The sequence below is a fragment of the Pocillopora damicornis genome, chromosome 14, assembly GCF_964200805.1.
Source record: "Pocillopora damicornis chromosome 14, jaPocDami1.2, whole genome shotgun sequence".
In the NCBI taxonomy this organism is placed as follows: Eukaryota; Metazoa; Cnidaria; class Anthozoa; order Scleractinia; family Pocilloporidae; genus Pocillopora; species Pocillopora damicornis.
In genome coordinates, this window is record NC_142683.1 from 12,642,968 (window position 1) to 12,660,081 (window position 17,114).

General features: G+C 38.6%; 3 protein-coding genes and 1 pseudogene across 3 annotated transcripts; 2 read left to right on the plus strand and 2 right to left on the minus strand.

Annotated features, from left to right (window-relative positions):
* Positions 1-290: 290 nt before the first annotated feature.
* LOC113664452 (crooked neck-like protein 1) lies at positions 291-6,604 on the plus strand. The gene is made up of 10 exons (XM_089194624.1): positions 291-565; positions 1,461-1,550; positions 2,097-2,159; positions 2,648-2,739; positions 3,628-3,711; positions 3,971-4,045; positions 4,503-4,741; positions 5,141-5,247; positions 5,740-5,802; positions 5,982-6,604. The coding sequence occupies exons 1-10, from the start codon at positions 512-514 to the stop codon at positions 6,174-6,176; spliced, it is 1,062 nt and encodes a 353-aa protein (XP_089050750.1). The 5' UTR covers positions 291-511; the 3' UTR covers positions 6,177-6,604.
* Positions 6,409-7,762, minus strand: LOC149034510 (uncharacterized). The gene is made up of 2 exons (XM_089194636.1): positions 7,445-7,762; positions 6,409-6,735 (listed from the first exon to the last, which is right to left on the minus strand). The coding sequence occupies exons 1-2, from the start codon at positions 7,599-7,601 to the stop codon at positions 6,650-6,652; spliced, it is 243 nt and encodes an 80-aa protein (XP_089050762.1). The 5' UTR covers positions 7,602-7,762; the 3' UTR covers positions 6,409-6,649.
* Positions 7,763-7,807: 45 nt separating this feature from the next.
* Positions 7,808-10,820, plus strand: LOC149034511 (crooked neck-like protein 1). Its single transcript, XM_089194637.1, has 3 exons — positions 7,808-8,615; positions 8,867-8,947; positions 10,529-10,820. Exons 1-3 carry the CDS (start codon positions 8,526-8,528, stop codon positions 10,583-10,585), a joined length of 228 nt encoding a protein of 75 aa, XP_089050763.1. The 5' UTR covers positions 7,808-8,525; the 3' UTR covers positions 10,586-10,820.
* A 1,340-nt stretch (positions 10,821-12,160) lies between these two features.
* On the minus strand, positions 12,161-15,468 carry LOC149034512 (uncharacterized; annotated as a pseudogene).
* Between the last annotated feature and the right edge of the window lie 1,646 nt (positions 15,469-17,114).

The following is a 17,114-nucleotide window of genomic DNA, read 5'->3' on the forward strand; positions in this document are numbered from 1 at the left end:
GTTTTCCCAATGGTAAAGTATTGTTTTTGTCACTCTATCCAAGAACTGAACGTATAATGTAGTGTGGGGCTGTGCGGAATTTTACCTTCCTTTTTGGCCCGTTATTGCCGTCAGTTTCAGATAACACGTCGGTAGTCTAATTACTTTTCGAAAAGCTTAAGTATACGTTGTAGATTCCCGCTCCACGTAGGTGCACGCTCACGCTCATAAGCTTACGGATGAACACTTCACGCTCTTTTGATATGCAAACGCAGCCCTCGCTCTTTACCGACGAAAAGAGCATTTCGTCACTTTGAAACAATGCTAATTGCTCCAATTGTATCTCCATTGTCTCTAAACGGACGCAAAGCGAAATTTTACAACTCCCGTTTGGGAATTTGTCAATTCAGATCTAAAGCGACCGAAGTTGGCGGTGAGCGTTTGCAACCTCATTCCCAGGTCTGAGCCGCGTCTAGAGTAAAAGGCATATATTTTGTGTTTTTTTAGCTCAGTTTCAAGTTCAATAAGGATTATGGCATCATCAGAGCAGAGTGTAACCAAGACTAGGGTTCCGAAAGTCGCAAAGGTTTGTATATCTTACGATTTTAACGAGAAATTGAAACAGTTAGTTTGAATAGTGACAGGAAAACATGCACACGAGTGTTTAGGATTCGATAAGCTACTGCAGCGCAATCTTCCCATATCCGAGCCTTTTCTTTTTAGTTTCATTGTTCATTCGTGCACTGAGAAGAGTTAATATTTCCTACTTTTTTGACAAAGTTTGAATACCGCGGTATTCGACTTTGAGTATAAACTTCGTGATCCACGACTTTAAGTAAAAAAAACTCTTCAACAATTCGTTCAGGTGACTGGGATGATCTGTAATTTCAATAATGATCAAATTGAGGTTATCGAAGAGAGGAAAATTGCGAGTTAATGCAAGTTTTCTAGCCTTATTTGCATGATCTGGATCGTTACTCTCATTTCTAGTTACCATAAATTTCATTGTAAATTGTTTGGGAGAATTTACGTGCTTGCGATATCAAGAAAGCAAACATGAAGTAACAAGGTTGTTAGAGTAGGGAAGTAGATTAAGTCTGAAGCATATGCATCAAGGTCCATTGGGCTCACTTTCACTGAATTCATACGTTCTGTTGGAATGAGATTGAAGCATGTGACTCACCAGGAAAATTTATTTAATACTTGTCACAGCCATGAGCTTATAATCAGCTTATAAAATAATTTTCCAGAAGTTGCTGAGGGTGTCTGCTTCAGATAATTTCTTTGGGTATTGCAGCCAAACTTAATCCCAAGCTCAAGCAGTTAAATCTTCCTTGTTTTGCTTGATATGATTATCAAATTGTTACAACCAGTACTACACATCACCAAGTTTTCCTGCCTCAATTCTTGTCTCCAGTGTAAGGCACCTGAAGTTGGTGTTATCCATTAAAGATAAATTTTGTTTAACTTTATATTTTCAGGTGAAGAATAAAGCCCCAGCACCAGTTCAGATCACAGCTGAACAACTCTTGAGGGAAGCAAAGGAGAGACAGTTAGAATTAGTTCCACCAGTAAGTTAATTCCCAGATCAAATTTGTAATTCTTCTTACTGTCAGCCATACAATTCTTATAATGTTAGTTCAGAGAATTCTGTATTGGATCAACTAATTATTGCCAAATTCTTTATTCTCATCACTTATCTAATTAATATTGTATTGATATTGTAAGGAGAAATTCTGTCTTGGTCACTCATGGGAGTTTAAGGGTTAAATACTGCTCATTCTTTATTGTTCCATTCTTTGGAATTAATTTTCAAATTTTTTGGAAAAGCTGTTGTTGCCCAAACATCAAGATATTTTAGATTCTCAAAGTAACGAGAGAAATTACTCCAGAACATTATTTTCAGAACCATGTTTTCTTTCAAACTCCTTTTAATTATATGATACTACACTCCATTCTCAACCAAAATTAATTGTTAAGAGAATTTTTTAGGTTTTTTTTAGGTTCTCCATGATGAGAATGAGATTTATCTAGTATTTATTCTACTGGCTACAATGTCTGCTGATTTAAGATGATTGTTGAAATAATTCATCTCACTAATTGATATTTCTTTTCAGCCTCCCAAACAGAAGATCAGTGATCCTGATGAATTACAGGAATACAAGCTTCGTAAAAGAAAGGTTTGATTTATAGTGATTGTAGATATATGAAAATCATATATCTGCAGTGCAGTGAAGAAATGAATATGAAAGGTCCTCCCAGCTATAAACACTACTGAACTAGTAGTTGAAATAAGACCTGAAAAAAATTCAGGCCTGTATGGGATTTAAACCAATGACCTCTGCGATACTGGTGCAAGGCTCTACCAACTGAGCCAACTGGGAGCTGGTCATTAAGTTGCATCCAAATAAACCATCCAAGTGATGAATAATGATTGTAGATAATGAAAATTATATATGTGCACTGTGGTGAAGAAACAAATATAAGAGATCCTAACAACTATAAACACTAATGAACTTAGTAGTTGAAATAAGACCTGAAAAAGGTTTGATTTATTTGATTCATCAGGAGTTGTTTTAATTAAACTGATTTGAAATCAAACTATTGTTAGTAATAATTTGGAATTGCATGAATTTATGGCTCTGATTCTTGTCTTCCATCTTGTCAGGCATTTGAGGACAGCCTTCGTAAAAACAGATCAGTGATAAGTAACTGGTTAAAATATGCTCAGTGGGAGGAGAGTCAAAGAGAAATTCAAAGGTAGATGATGAATTTGTTATTTGATTGAATAGGTCCAGTTTCTGCAGTGCCTGTGGACTGGAATTAATGTATAATATTTATCACTTTATGGAATATACATGTATCTTGCATAAACCACTTGAACACCATAACACCAGTATCCAAATTCTCCTTACTCTTCCCCATACATTTCCTTTAATACAGATAAGGAGAATTTGTTTAACAATCAAAGCTACTTAGGCTTGTGATCATTTCCTTTTTTTCTCATCGTCTAAATGAATGATTCAGCAGTATTGCTGTAAGGAGTAATTAAATGCTGGTCAATCTTAGGGTTTTAAGGGTGATTAAAAATAGTGAGGTAGAAGTATCAGAAAATTTTGGGCTTTAAATACAAGCCAGGGTAATCAGGCAAGTGTTTAGATTCAGAAAATTTAGGTGTATGTTGAATAGTTTATTCCATTTTTTGTCTGAACACTCCATGCCCCTTGGAAAACAATTTTGTATCATCACTGGATGTGTAAGTGTCAGATGTTTGTTTTGGCTGAATTGAGAGGGAAAAATATATAGAAGTAAGGTGAACTTTAACACTTTACACTCTAGAATCAATATCTACATTCTCTGTACTTTTCTCTATAAATTTCCTTCAGTGCTGTATGACAAGGAGAATTTGTCGAATGATCAAGAGCTGCTTTACTCAGTGATCATTTCCTTTATTCTCATGACCTCAATGTTTGACTCTTGGGTGATATTATAAGGAGAAATTAGATGCTAGTCACTCCTTGGGGTTAAACAGTTAAAAGTATTAAACATTTCTGATCTATTCTTCTGTTCTGCAGTTATTGTTTGATTGACATTTATGATTTCCTACTGGGGTTAGAAGTAAGATTGCATTTGATTTCTCTCTTTCAGAGCACGGTCTGTTTATGAGAGAGCTTTAGATGTAGACCACAGAAATATCACTATATGGCTGAAATATGCAGAGATGGAAATGAAGTGAGTCTGTTCCTGGTTTGACAAGTGTAAATTGTATCTTAATGAAACTATTTGTAAATAGTCCATTTTACAGTTGTGTGCTTAGTTGCCAAGTCTTTGAACAGTTCTGGAGTCCTGAACAACAATGCTATAAGTTACTTTGTGTTTACAAAATCCACTCAGAGATACATGCATGCTGTGCCAGCTTTTTGGCTTAGTCTTCTATGGAGACTTAATTCATCTCATTTTCAAATCTGAGATTAAAATTTTACCTCCACAGGCATCGCCAGATTAACCATGCTCGAAACATCTGGGACAGAGCTGTCACCATCTTGCCAAGAGTAAACCAGTTTTGGTTAGTACATAGTGCTTCTTAGTGATCTGTATATAGTTGAGGGTATTCTGACTTGTAAAGTGCAAGTTGATCTGCATCAGTAAAAACAAGGAGTGATCAAAAGTGCTTGTGGCAAAGATAAACTGTCAGCAGAAAATTGATCTTACTAGATATGTTCATTTTGTGTCTTTGCATGAAGCAAACATTTGATAGTCATTTTTTTGTTGTGGCTTCTAAACCCATTCTCAGAATATGATCTTATGTTTAAGCTCTCTCCTCAAGCTGTCATATATTTCCTTGAAATTTAGTTGGGAGAATGTTGTGGTTTATCAACATGAAGACATCACCATCCAGCAGTTAACTTTCTCCCTTCTCATAACCTGTCTGCAGGATATTGGGTCAAAATTCTGAGGAGAAATTATTTGCATTATGAAATAAGATTTAGAGCTTAAGAGCAGTATTATATGACTTAAAACAGGTACAAGTACACCTACATGGAAGAGATGCTCACTAATGTTGCTGGTGCACGGCAGATATTTGAACGATGGATGGAATGGGAGCTGGATGAACAAGCTTGGCATTCCTACATTAACATGGAACTCAGATACAAGGAAGTAGATCGTGCAAGGAGTATATATGAAAGATTTGTAATGGTGCATCCAGAGGTGAAAAATTGGGTGAAGTTTGCTAAATTTGAGGAGCGACAGTCCAATACAGGTAAATTTTAATTTCATGATTTGTGAATCATCTTAAATTGTTTTCATCCTCTAACCTCCATGAGTGACCAAGAAGGAATTTCTCCCTACAATATCAATCTTTGCCACAAATCAGACCAGTAATGAGAATAAAGGAAAAGACCAATTACTAGGAAACTATTATTTGGTCTGATACCAAATTCTCTATATGAATATCATAAGAATTGTATAGCAGACAGGAAAGATAATTATTCACAATATCTTGTAAGTTTATCTCTTTACATTAACCGACCAAAAGGCCTCTACTCTGTAGCTTTTAGTTAGAATGAATGATAGACACAATTATAATATTTGGAGTTTTATCCACAGATTTGAATATACAATGTACTTCTTGGTAGTAAGAAATCTTGTATTTTTTCAGTTGGTGCAAGAGATGTTTATGAAAGAGCAGTGGAGTTTTTTGGGGAAGAAAATGCAGATGAGAAACTTTTTCTTTCATTTGCAAAATTTGAAGAAAACTGCAAAGAGGTATGGATAGAGGCTTTGAAAGAGTTATAACTTGTAGTTGGAATTAGTTGTTAAGAGAGCATTAATTGACACTTACCATATGTTTGGTGCACATTTATTTAAGCAAAACGTGTCTTTTGGCGGCAAGTTAGTGCTAAAATTGGGGTGCCTCTTATAAAGCCAAGTACTTTTATGCAACAAAATCTGAAGATCACAATTTTAGCAGAACTTACAGTAAAAAAAACCAGAAAAGGACTTTAAATGTTAGTTATTGACTTTTTTTAGATTTGGTGGTTCTGAAAAGAACTGGGTGACTCTGAAAAGAGCCCTTGAGTTGTTCTGAAAAGAACAGCAAATCTACAGTGATTTGAGTGAACACAATGGTGGTTGTATCATTTAGTGCATCATACTTGGGGATTCCTTGTGATTGGGTTGCATCACAGGGTTGTAGAAAGGTATATCAAATGCAAAATCTTATTTCCTCTAATTTTTTTTTCTATTTATTACACACAGCATGATCGTGTCAGGGTCATTTTCCAGTATGCTCTGAAAATCTTACCAAAAGAGGAGTGCGAAGTAAGTGTGGATTAAGTGTATGCTTGTTCTCAGAGGAGCTGCTCTGCTGTCGATACCTTTTGAAAAATTAAGCTAAGACCCTAAGTCTTCTTGTGCCTAGCAAATCTTTGGTCTATCTTCTTCTAATTCTGGAGTTGCCTCGTACTTATTTGTTTAATTTTATGTTACATGTATTTCAGGAGCTATACAAAGCCTACACTCAACATGAGAAGAAATATGGAGACAGAGGAGGAATAGAAGACGTGATCGTAAGCAAGAGAAAGTTCCAGTATGAGGAGGATTCCATGACCTTATGCCAGCCTAGGAAACATATGAAGGAAAATTTTTGGAGTTACTTGACTGATTCATCACATCTTCGCCCACCTCTATGCTAGAATTAGAAAAATTATACATCAATTATCACAACCAATCAATGGATGGTCCCTTGAAAAAAACATACATGTGCTGTCGAGCTATTGAAAATGAAGAGTTATCACAAAATTTAAAAAAAAAATTGTCTCTGAATGAATTATAAGCTACAAACAACAGAATATGGTACTGTACTCTCTTCTTAATTCATTGCAGTTCAATGCTCTGACTGTTCTCTATACATTTCCTAAGGAGCTGACGAGGAGAATTTGTTTAATAATCAAGAGCTGCTTTACTTGGTGATCATTTCCCTTATTCTCATGACCTCAATGTTTGATTCAAGGGTGATATTGTAAGGAGAGAATAAATGCTAGTAAGTTAATCCTAAGGGTTAACAGACTGTTGATTAGTATCATACCTTTTCTTCTCGTAATAAACTCAAATTTCTGTGGCACCAAGGTATCAAGACTGATGTTTAGTAAGTTAAGTCCAGCTTTTTTTAGTTGTGGTAACTTTCTTGAAAGTGTAATGCCATAATTGTTGTCATTGCTAAAGTTTCAAGTCCCTGTATTCTTCCAAGTTCCTCTGTTCAATCATAAATAGAGTCAAAATTATATTAATGTTACATTAAACAACTAATTATTGAGTAACTATTTGCTTCTTGCAAAGCCATGCTGAAGATTTGAGATAACCCAAAGACTTCTTAGAAGCAAAATATTCCAGTTGAGAGGCAGGAGGGTATAAACATGTGGCCTCCACATTTCAAATCCAACTTCCTTATGAACCACTGACTGGACTGCTCAAATCAAACTCAATAAACTTAATTAACCCTTTCACTCCCAAGATCTGATTAGTAATTCTCCTTACTATCTGCCATACAATTCTTATGATTTTAGTTCAGAGAATTTGGTATTGGATCAACTAATAATAATCCCATGATTGATATTCTCTATTCTCATCCCCTGCCTGTTTGATATTGTATTCATATTGTAAGGAGAAATTCTGTCTTGGTCACTTGTAGGAGTGAAAGGGTTAAATTAAATTAAAAACTATAAACTTCAACAAATGTCTTGTGAGTATTTAAAATGTTTTTGAATTTTTCGCGTTCAGCTCTAATAAAAAAATATTAATATCATTACTAACAATGACCCTATCAGTTCAATAGCCCTTAGCTTACTATTGTTAAGACATAAACTAATAAAAAATCTGGTCTTATACCATGGTGTTTATCTGCACAACCTGTTCACATATGACTTGTGCAGCTTATAAAAGTCTTTTCCTATAACAATCTTACCACAAAGTTCAACAATATCCTTGCGCACCAAAGGTTCACCGCCAGTAAGTCTGATTTTGTTGACTCCTTCCCTGACAAATAATTTTGCCAAAGATACAATTTCTTCTGTTGTTAAAAGTTCTGAGTTTGGAGACAGTTCCACACCTTCTTCTGGCATACAGTATTGACCTAAAAGTCAAGATAGTTATATATCAGTGGAAAGTTGTACTCAACAATTGAAAGACTTTCTTAACAGTTCATTGAACAGGTTACAATTCAAGTACTGAAGTTTTACATAAAATCATAACTACAAAGAATGGAAAATATTGTTAAAAACTGGGCCTGTATGATTGGGTATCGGCGAACTGTTTGGGAAAACGTTACGATGGTACTTGGTGCAAAGTTGACTGCAGTGGACAATACTTGAGATGGCTTGATGCCAACAAAAACGAGCTTGGTTGGTAGAAATGCAAAGATTTGTTGTGAATACAAAATCATGATCCGCCTAATCCATTAGCGCGCTAGAGTTCCACGACTCTTCCCACGAAATTAATGGTTTACATCGGCGAAGATAATCGCGAATTTCTTAGAATGAAGTTACTATGAGTAGTGATACTCTTCCTCGATATGTGGTAGTTCATAGTAGGCTTCGAACCTCCCCCCTCCCCCCTCCCTCCAATTTTCTGTGGATCCTCGCCTGTACTTATTTAACCCCTTAACTCCTAAGATCTCATTAGTAATTCTCCTTACTGTCTGCCAATGATTCTCATTGTTTTATTTTGGAGAATTTGGTATCGGATCAATTAGCAATCCCATAATTGATATTTTTCTTTATTCTCGTCATTTGTCTGCATGATATTGTAAAGAAATAGCGAGGAGAAATTCTGTCTTGGTCACTCACGGGAGTTAAAGGGTTAAGGCCTACTGAATGGAGGGAGATGGAGGGAGGTACTATGTCTCATCAAGACATAAACAATGGGACATCGTTTTCTCCTGGCCCCATCCAACAACATAAAAAGTGGCCTGGTCAGGAACTTTCAATCCGTGTTCCAGCTTCCCGAACTGCCAGTCCAGTCCATTGGGCCTCACACACGCTCTGCTAATGTATTATTTGTGTTCGTCACAGGGCACAGCGATCGGGAAATGTCCCAAAGACCGACTCTTCCGAGAATACATCGGTCTCGAGTTACAGGTGAGTTGAAAGATTATGAAAAGGAACTCTAAGGAGTTGAGACCTTAATCTAAAAATCTTTATCGTAGTGATTTTCTAAGCCTTCCCCCTTCCACTCCTTAACCATTTCAATTCTTACTTTTTCTCGACTTTTTGTTTCTTAGAAATATTGGTTACTTTTTTAGCTGACTCCAATTGCGACTCCGTTACCGTGTCTCTAGTTATCCTTTGTGATGCAAATACTGCCTCTTTGTCCGTTTTGCTTTTAACAGCTTCGAGAATTTGATCGCTGTCGTAAGTTGTACGAGAAATTCCTGGAGTTTAATCCTGCAAATTGTACCACATGGGTCAAGGTTAGGAGAGAGTGTTTTATGTTATTGTTGTTGAGAAGTAGTTGTTTTATTATTGTTTTATAAGTGTGCCGCACAATTAACTATAAATGGAGTTTGACAAGAACAAAACTTGCCGACGGAAGGTTATCGAACTGGGAATGAAGAAACTAAGAAACGTTTGAGTAAACAAACGTAAAAAGAAACAAATAAAATAAGGGCATGAATATTATTAGGGACCTGCAAATTGTACCACATGGGTCAAGGTTAGGAGAGAATGTTTTATGTTGTTAAAGTAGTTGTTTTTTATTATTGTTTCATAAGTGTGCTTTTCTGTGAACACTTGCAATTAACTATTGATGGAGTTTGACAAGAACAAAACTTGAAAACAGACGGAAGGTTATCGAATTGAGAATGATAAACTAAGAAACGTTTGATTAAACAAACGTAAGAACAAACGATCGAAGGCAGGCCTGGATCGAAGGAATGTCCAGTCGCGCGCCCACACGAATGAACAAAAACAAAACAAGTAAAATAAGGGCACGAATATTAACAAACAGGGACCTTGGGCGGTTAGGACGGCAACGCTGAGGGAGACGTCGATCAAGAAATGAATTTATCTTTTTAGTTAAGATTTTGCAAATGGCTGGACGTGTTTATTGTCTCTTACGGCACTACATCTTTTCTTCGGCATAACTTATGTAAGCAGTGTTGAGTTCAAAATGGAATTTTAAATAATTTGCCGTCGGAGTTTCCTTTCTCAGACCACGCAAATTTTGGTGATTTCGCGTCGTTGTTTTGCAGAGGAAGGCTAAGAAATGTACAAATTTTAAATCGCACGAGCTGAGCTATTGCTCTGCTCATTAGATCTTTTGTTTTTCCACTTCCTCGTTGCTGTCGACGTTGGGGTTAGCTTAAGGTTCCCAATGATCAAGCTAAGGGAACGAAATTAAACCGACGATATGTTTATTAAATGTGCGGCAGTCAAGGGAGACTCTGTGTAAGATATGTGAAGAAGGAAAAGTACCGTGAATAGTTTGGGAAAGGTAACAGATTAACCCTTTAACTCCCAAGATAAGATTGTCAATTCTCCCCTTTAGCTGCAACACATTTTACTCGTAAATTCGTTGGGAGAATTGGTTGTTAGATCAAGATGTAGACTTCTACCTGATAAGTTTGAGTTAGCTGGATAATGTGTGTTAAACGATAAAAATAGAACGATATTTAATCTGAAATATTGTAAGGGTTTCCTTATATTGGTGTTGGGAAAAAGAATGGAAATACTATATTACTTTAAGCCATTCGATACAAAAATTATAATAAGACAGGTTGATTATTTCTTATTCCTTTTGGCGATCTCATCTAAGTACAATTTCTTTCACCTTTTTCTTATTGCGGTTGTGAATTTGGTACGAAAAGTTTGCTAGATAATGTGTTCATATTTTAGGGAGAAGTTACACGTTGATCACCCAATGGGAGTGAAAGGGTTAACTTGCAAATAGAGCACTTTTCGATCGAGGCAGTGAGAGATCGACGATAGTGAACTGTTGGCAGTCGGCTGTTATTGAAACCTTTGCTCTGTTTTCTCCTTTTTTCTATTTTTAGTACGCCGAACTGGAAACCATACTTGGTGATACTGACAGGGCACGTGCGCTGTCATGACGAGCCAGACGTTCTTAGCAACCGAAAAAAGAGCTTTGGATCCTGCTGAGATCGAGGAGTTTTACTCCACGATCTCAGCTTGACGTCCAGCAGCTTGCAACATTCCATTGTAACAATATCCCTGCTACTGATCATTTATGTTACGCTGAAAGTGCGAACTTTCGCGCGAGCGTGTTATAATCCTGAAACGAGAGTGTGCGTTTATAATTAAAATTTCTATTTTGGTAATTAAAAACGTGTCAGTGAATGTATGCCACGTTTGGAGTGAATGACGTATTTTGGCTCTTTGATTTTTATCAATAGGCCGGGAACAAAAGCGAAAGCGGACGAGCCGACTTTATTTGCTGACTTTCCAAGTCAGCTTTCCTTTTCTGAAACCGCTCTATTTTCTGGACCGTAAACCGCCAGACAAATACGTACGTGCCAGCAAATCGACACTAAGAAAGAGTATAATAGACCCTTTTTGTTGAACGAATCTCGGATTTCGTCATTTTTGGGTCATTTTTAACACTCACGCGAAATTCCCCCTTTTTTAAGTCTGCCTGAAATGAACAAGGGACGAACCGGACGCCACGACTTTTGCCTTCGATTAATGCACGCAACGCTCACGCTACGACTACAGACGAAACGCGTATGTCGATCAAAATGAGAACGTTGCGGAGTTTGACGGCGAAATTTAGCCGTTTAAACCGTGAAGTAGTGCGAATTCAGCATGTTAGATTTTTGATACTGTAAAATTTCGGTTATAAGCCCTTGGCTAATACTAACTACTTAATCGCGAGGGCTTAACTGTAAAATTCCAGACTGAGGGATGAAATTTTTGCTTTATGAACCGAGCCTCTGGGCGAGGTCCATAAATCAAAATTTCAGCCCGAAATTATGGAATTTTACAGTAAAGCCCTAGCAAACAAGGTTATTAAGTTTTTTTTTATAATATGGCTTCAAATAGGTAAAGCGCGTGAAATAGAGTGAACTTATACATTGCCTTCATTTTCCGTCACAATTTCGTCAGGATAATAAAATTCAGAAAAGAAATGTTTTTCAGAACGCATAGTTAAAGAAGAGATACGTTTTTTGTTCAATTCCTTGCTTTTTTAACGAAGTTCCTTTCAGCGAAAGTCACTAAGTTCGCTAGGTTTTGTAAACCAAAACCGTGGCGGAAAAAATTTGCTATGCCCGTGGGCGTTTACCGGGGGATTACGGACCGCTAATTAACCAATCTGAGCGCGCGTGCTATCGCAGCCATATAATAAAACTTTGTAAAGGGTTTTGGGTAGGTTTAGCGGATTGAAAAGCGTTTAGAAACAAGCCATGGTAATGTTGATCTAAATTCGTTTTTAATTTAAAGTCATATTAAAGCAAAATTTCCAGTTAGCACTGTCATCCAGCAGAGGGGGGAAGCGGGGTTATCGGGGGGCCTATAACCGGATTGTTTTGTCTGCAGGTAGATAATCTAACCAGAATTTTACAGTATACACTTCGGGTCGTTTTACACGGTACGAAATTATCGCAGTGTATTCAACAATTTCCCAGGCTGAAGTCGCAACACTTTATATTTTAAAAGCCAGCCGTCTATCATACTGCATTTTCTTTTATTTCAACCAGTACACGACTGAAATAGGACACATCCAAAGCCCGCTCTCTCCCACCCACTATATGATGCTAAAGTTCCCACTGAGGCAAGCTTTCACACGCGAAGTGAAAACACTTGGTAACGTTATCGATCAGTAGGAATGCCTGCGAGTGTGTTAATCGACCGAACTACATAAGTTGAATAAGTACGCTACGGTTTTTTTTTTGTTTTTTTGAATCATTGGTTCTCGCCCCCTTTTGCTTTTTGTTTTCGGCACCACGTTTCCGTATTACAATTCCATATTATTTGAAATGATCCCCCCCCCCCCCCACGAAAAAAAAAAAAGAAAATTGGATGATGAATAAATTTGGAACTTATTGAACAATTATTTGTTTGTTCATTCAAAGAGGGTATTCTTACGTTAAAAAAATAGCCGAATAGCCGCTATGATGGAAAGGGTATTCTGATAATAGTAATGAAAGGTAGCATCGTGAGGGAATAACATCACTTTCCAGGTTCTCCCATACCATAATCTAACAGAAATACTTAACAATTATTCCACGAGTACGCATTGGATATGAGCTGGTAGATAGCCAACCAGAGGATTGAAGTTGGCTATAACCATGTCTTACCCAACACACGCGAACCAAAATACTTATTATGCTATATATCCCAGAAGCACTCAGGCATACAACTATGCCAGGACTTCAACTTGGGTGAACCAAAGAGGATATATAACACTTGCTAGAACTTCAAAACCATGTGCGAACCAAAGTACTTATTATGTTATATATCCCAGAAGCACTCAGGCATACAATTATGCCAGGACTTCAACCTGGGTGAACCAAAGAGGATATATAACACTTGCTAGAACTTCAATATCTTGTGCGAACCAAAATACTTATTATGTTATATATCCCAGAAGCACTCAGGCATACAACTATGCCAGGACTTCAACCTGGGTGAACCAAAGAGGATATATTACACTTGCTAGAACTTCAAAACCATGTGCGAACCAAAGTACTTGTTATGTTATATATCCCAGAAGCACTCAGGCATACAATTATGCCAGGACTTCAACCTGGGTGAACCAGAGAGGATATATAACACTTGCTAGAACTTCGATACCATGTGCGAACCAAAAGTACTGCTCATGTTGTATATCCCAGAAGCACTCAGGCATACAATTATACCAGGACTTCAACCTGGGTGAACCAAAGAGGATATATAACACTCACTAGAACTTCGATTTACCATGTGCGAACCAAAATACTTATTATGTTATATATCCCAGAAGCACTCAGGCATACAACTATGCCAGGACTTCAACGCAGTGATTTCAATCCAGATAATGAACAAGTAGATCTGCTGAAAAAATGAAAAGTGAACCAGACTTTTCTTACTCGTGCATTGTTCTTTGGTAACATTCCTTAGTTACTTTTCATGTGCAACAATATTGTTTACTTTCCTTATCACACTCAGTCAGTCAATTGCTTCCAGGGCTTGCTTCGGGTCTTTTTTAATTTCTCAGCAGCTGTTCTGCGATATCGCTCATCACTTTAGCCACTTCAACATTCTGGTCCACCTGATCGGCGAATAAAGATGCAAGAGGCACCTGGAACTTATCGCAAACATCGCCGATCAAGGTCCACATATCGCTTGTACTGTACTGTCCGGGTTGTCCTTTGCCGGGTCCTGTGTGCCTGAGCTCAGCGTCGATTGACCGCCGTTTTTCACCTCATCTCGAAGGGCCTCTAACTGGGAAAGCGCAACTTCAAGTTCAGCCTTAAGTTTAAGATTTTCATCTTGACTCTTCTCGATATCCTCTATGGATATGGCTGACCTTGAATCGACTCCAAATACTGTTTGTACAGGGTCATGAATTTTGTCCTTGTTGTTGTCACGTGTGTCAGTCGCTGTTTGGCAATCTTCATTATCTTGGCCAATATTTAGGCTGTTGATGCCATCAACCAACCAACTGTAGTTTTCTTCTTCGCCCGCTTTTAGTTTTTGCCGAAGTATCGCGGAAACAACGCCGAAAGAAGAGGCTATGAATACCTCTTCTTTGTGAACTAGTCGTCGATCCAAGTGCCCGCCATTTTTAAGATTCGAGAGTTGCGGCTCATGGCTCGTGTACGACGACCTGACTGACGTTATCAGAGCAACAGTTAGCACAGGGGAACAGAGGAACAGTAGGCACAGCGGAACAAAGGAACAGAGGAACAGTGGGCACAGAGGAACAGTGGGCACAGAGGAACAGTGGGCACAGAGGAGCAGTGGGCACAGAGGAGCAGTAGGCACAGAGGAACAGTGGGAACAGAGGAACAGTGGGCACAGAGGAACAGTGGGCACAGAGGAACAGTGGGCACAGAGGAACAGTGGGCACAGAGGAACAGTGGGCACAGAGGAACAGTAGGCACAGAAAAACAGAGGAACATTGGGCACAAAGGAACAGTGGGAACAGAGGAACAGTGGGCACAGAGGAACAGTGGGCACAGAGGAACAGAGGCACAGAGGAACAGTAGGCACAGAGGAACAGAGGAACAGTGGGCACAGAGGAACAGTGGGAACAGAGGAACAGTGGGCACAGAGGAACAGTGGGCACAGAGGAACAGTAGGCACAGAGGCACAGAGGAACAGTAGGCACAGAGGAACAGTGGGCACTGAGGAACAGTGGGCACTGAGGAACAATGGGCACAGAGGAACAGAGGAACAGTAGGCACAGAGGAACAGAGGAACAGTGGGCACAGAGGAACAGTGGGCACAGAGGAACAGTGGGCACAGAGGAACAGTGGGCACAGAGGAACAGTGGGCACAGAGGAACAGTAGGCACAGAGGCACAGAGGAACAGTAGGCACAGAGGAACAGTGGGCACAGAGGAACAGAGGAACAGTGGGCACAGAGGAACAGAGGAACAGTGGGCACAGAGGAACAGTGGGCACAGAGGAACAGTGGGCACAGAGGAACAGTAGTGTGCGCAAAAACAATTAGCACGAACGTCCTTAATCGAGGGCGGCGCTTATTCGAGTAAATGTGGTATTCAGCGATTGCATCAATCGTAGCGATCCTTCCGTAAGCGATCGATACGACTGCTGAGATGGTCTTCACTCCAATCTAGTCTACCGTCGCGATCATGTGGGGCATATGGAAACCGGTCGGTCAACGCGAGGATCGTTCAACTTTACAACATGTAACTTTCTGTTGCGATCGCAGTGATCGTGGCTAATGTAGGGATCTCAGCAATCATATGGATACCATCCTGTTTCCTTGTGATCACTACGGTCGCTACGATCTCTGCGATCGCTACCATCGTTGCAATCACCGATATAGACCTGAAATCTATTACTAAGAGCGATCGTTGATGGAAGCATCTTTTGCTATTTTAGCTTGAAATTGATCTTATATGTTTTTAACTCTCTGACCATTGGCCATCGTCTGTGGCAAATTGTCTCTTGTCTGTAGTATACCTTCAATCAGGACGCATACCAAACATGGACCCCTGGTCCATGTACCACCCCTGTAGACCACATCTGATTTTTTTAAAAAAACGAATTTCTACCAGAGTTCTAAAAAAATTAAAAGAACTTTAAGTAGACTATACTGGCGTCATTTACAATCGTTCTTTTCAATTTGATTAAAAATTTTCTTGAATTTCGTACCACTGTATAAGTTTGATCCAATCATGGTCGGAGTTTGATTCTGGCAAAGGAGTAACAATTTGAAGGGTATTGGAGGAACCCTTTGGAGACAAACTTAGCGGAAAAATATATTTCTTTTTTCATCCGCAAAGTTGTTGAATCCTGCCAACGGCAAACAATCTCCATATTAACAATACGGTTTGCAAGGGCAATAGGCATCCTCGGGAAACCGCGCGACGTTAGTTTACAAGCACTGAAGTGCTTTACTGCTTGTAAACTTTCGTGGTAACATTTTCCCAACCCTTCTGACTGCTCCTAACTCTCCGAGAATGGACTAAAGGAAAAATGCTTTCGGATTTAGCTTATCATCCATGACACATTTGTTGCGCTATTTGCCAAATACTTCTCGGGAAATTTCTGTAAGTTTGTGTTTCTGTTGCTTGTTATTTTGTTTTTGCCTGTTATGTTTTTTATTCGGTTTATTTCTCTCCGAATTTACTTTGTCATTGTTATTTATTTTAGTTAAACTTGTTCAGCAACCAGAATAAATAAATATAATTATTTTAATTTCGCGTTTTTGAGCGAGACATGATTTATCTCCTAGGAGAACCCCTTCGCTCTGGTGAAAAGCATTCAGGGAAAGTGGTGACTATTTTAGATTAGTAGGACTAGCTTGTGCTACGCACAAGTTCATCGTGCGCAGAATGTACGAGTTCATCTGGAGGGAGGGGTCGATTCTTCCCCAAAAATCTTGAATTTAATAGAATTCACGCTCTCTTTCTCCGTATGATATCGAAGAGAGAAATCCCATAAATGCTGAACTGTAGGTGGGTTATAACCCATGTATTACATACTATCCAAGTGGATTCTGAAGTAATGTGATTAAATCAAAAATTGTGACATACTGGGCTCCTTTCGGTAAGGAGTTTTCCATAATAAGCGTTGTTATCCTGTTCTCTTCTCTTTCCAGGATGGATGTATCTTTACGAAAACCGTACTGCGTTCTGTTACTCTGCATGGTGCTGATATTCGTATCATGCGAAACTAATGGTAATCCACTATCCCCCAACCTGTTACATGCCATATCAAAAATTATAGAAAGGTATGAGAAAGGAGAGCTAACGGCAACAACCTCCATTCATTATTTTGTGGACCAAAATAACGTGGAAACCTTGTTTCTTCCTGGGATTATCATCTGGGATCCATTACTACAGTACTTTCATGGAAGCTTATCTTGTCCTCACTGTGGCCAAATACTGAAACCTAGATGTTGGAAAGATGGGAAAGATTGGAAACACAACAGTCCCAGGCGGCTTGC

What these genes read in the sequence shown, in the direction of transcription:
- LOC113664452 (XM_089194624.1), top strand. Translation starts at nt 512, where the DNA reads ATGGCATCATCAGAGCAGAGTGTAACCAAGACTAGGGTTCCGAAAGTC. An exon ending in AGTTAGAATTAGTTCCACCA is followed by an intron (nt 1,551 to 2,096) that starts GTAAGTTAATTC and finishes ATTTCTTTTCAG; the next exon opens with CCTCCCAAACAGAAGATCAG. An exon ending in TATGCAGAGATGGAAATGAA is followed by an intron (nt 3,712 to 3,970) that starts GTGAGTCTGTTC and finishes TTACCTCCACAG; the next exon opens with GCATCGCCAGATTAACCATG.
- LOC149034510 (XM_089194636.1), bottom strand. Translation starts at nt 7,601, where the DNA reads ATGCCAGAAGAAGGTGTGGAACTGTCTCCAAACTCAGAACTTTTAACA. An exon ending in GGATATTGTTGAACTTTGTG is followed by an intron (nt 6,736 to 7,444) that starts GTAAGATTGTTA and finishes ATGATTGAACAG; the next exon opens with AGGAACTTGGAAGAATACAG.
- LOC149034511 (XM_089194637.1), top strand. Translation starts at nt 8,526, where the DNA reads ATGTATTATTTGTGTTCGTCACAGGGCACAGCGATCGGGAAATGTCCC. An exon ending in ACATCGGTCTCGAGTTACAG is followed by an intron (nt 8,616 to 8,866) that starts GTGAGTTGAAAG and finishes TGCTTTTAACAG; the next exon opens with CTTCGAGAATTTGATCGCTG. An exon ending in ATTGTACCACATGGGTCAAG is followed by an intron (nt 8,948 to 10,528) that starts GTTAGGAGAGAG and finishes TTCTATTTTTAG; the next exon opens with TACGCCGAACTGGAAACCAT.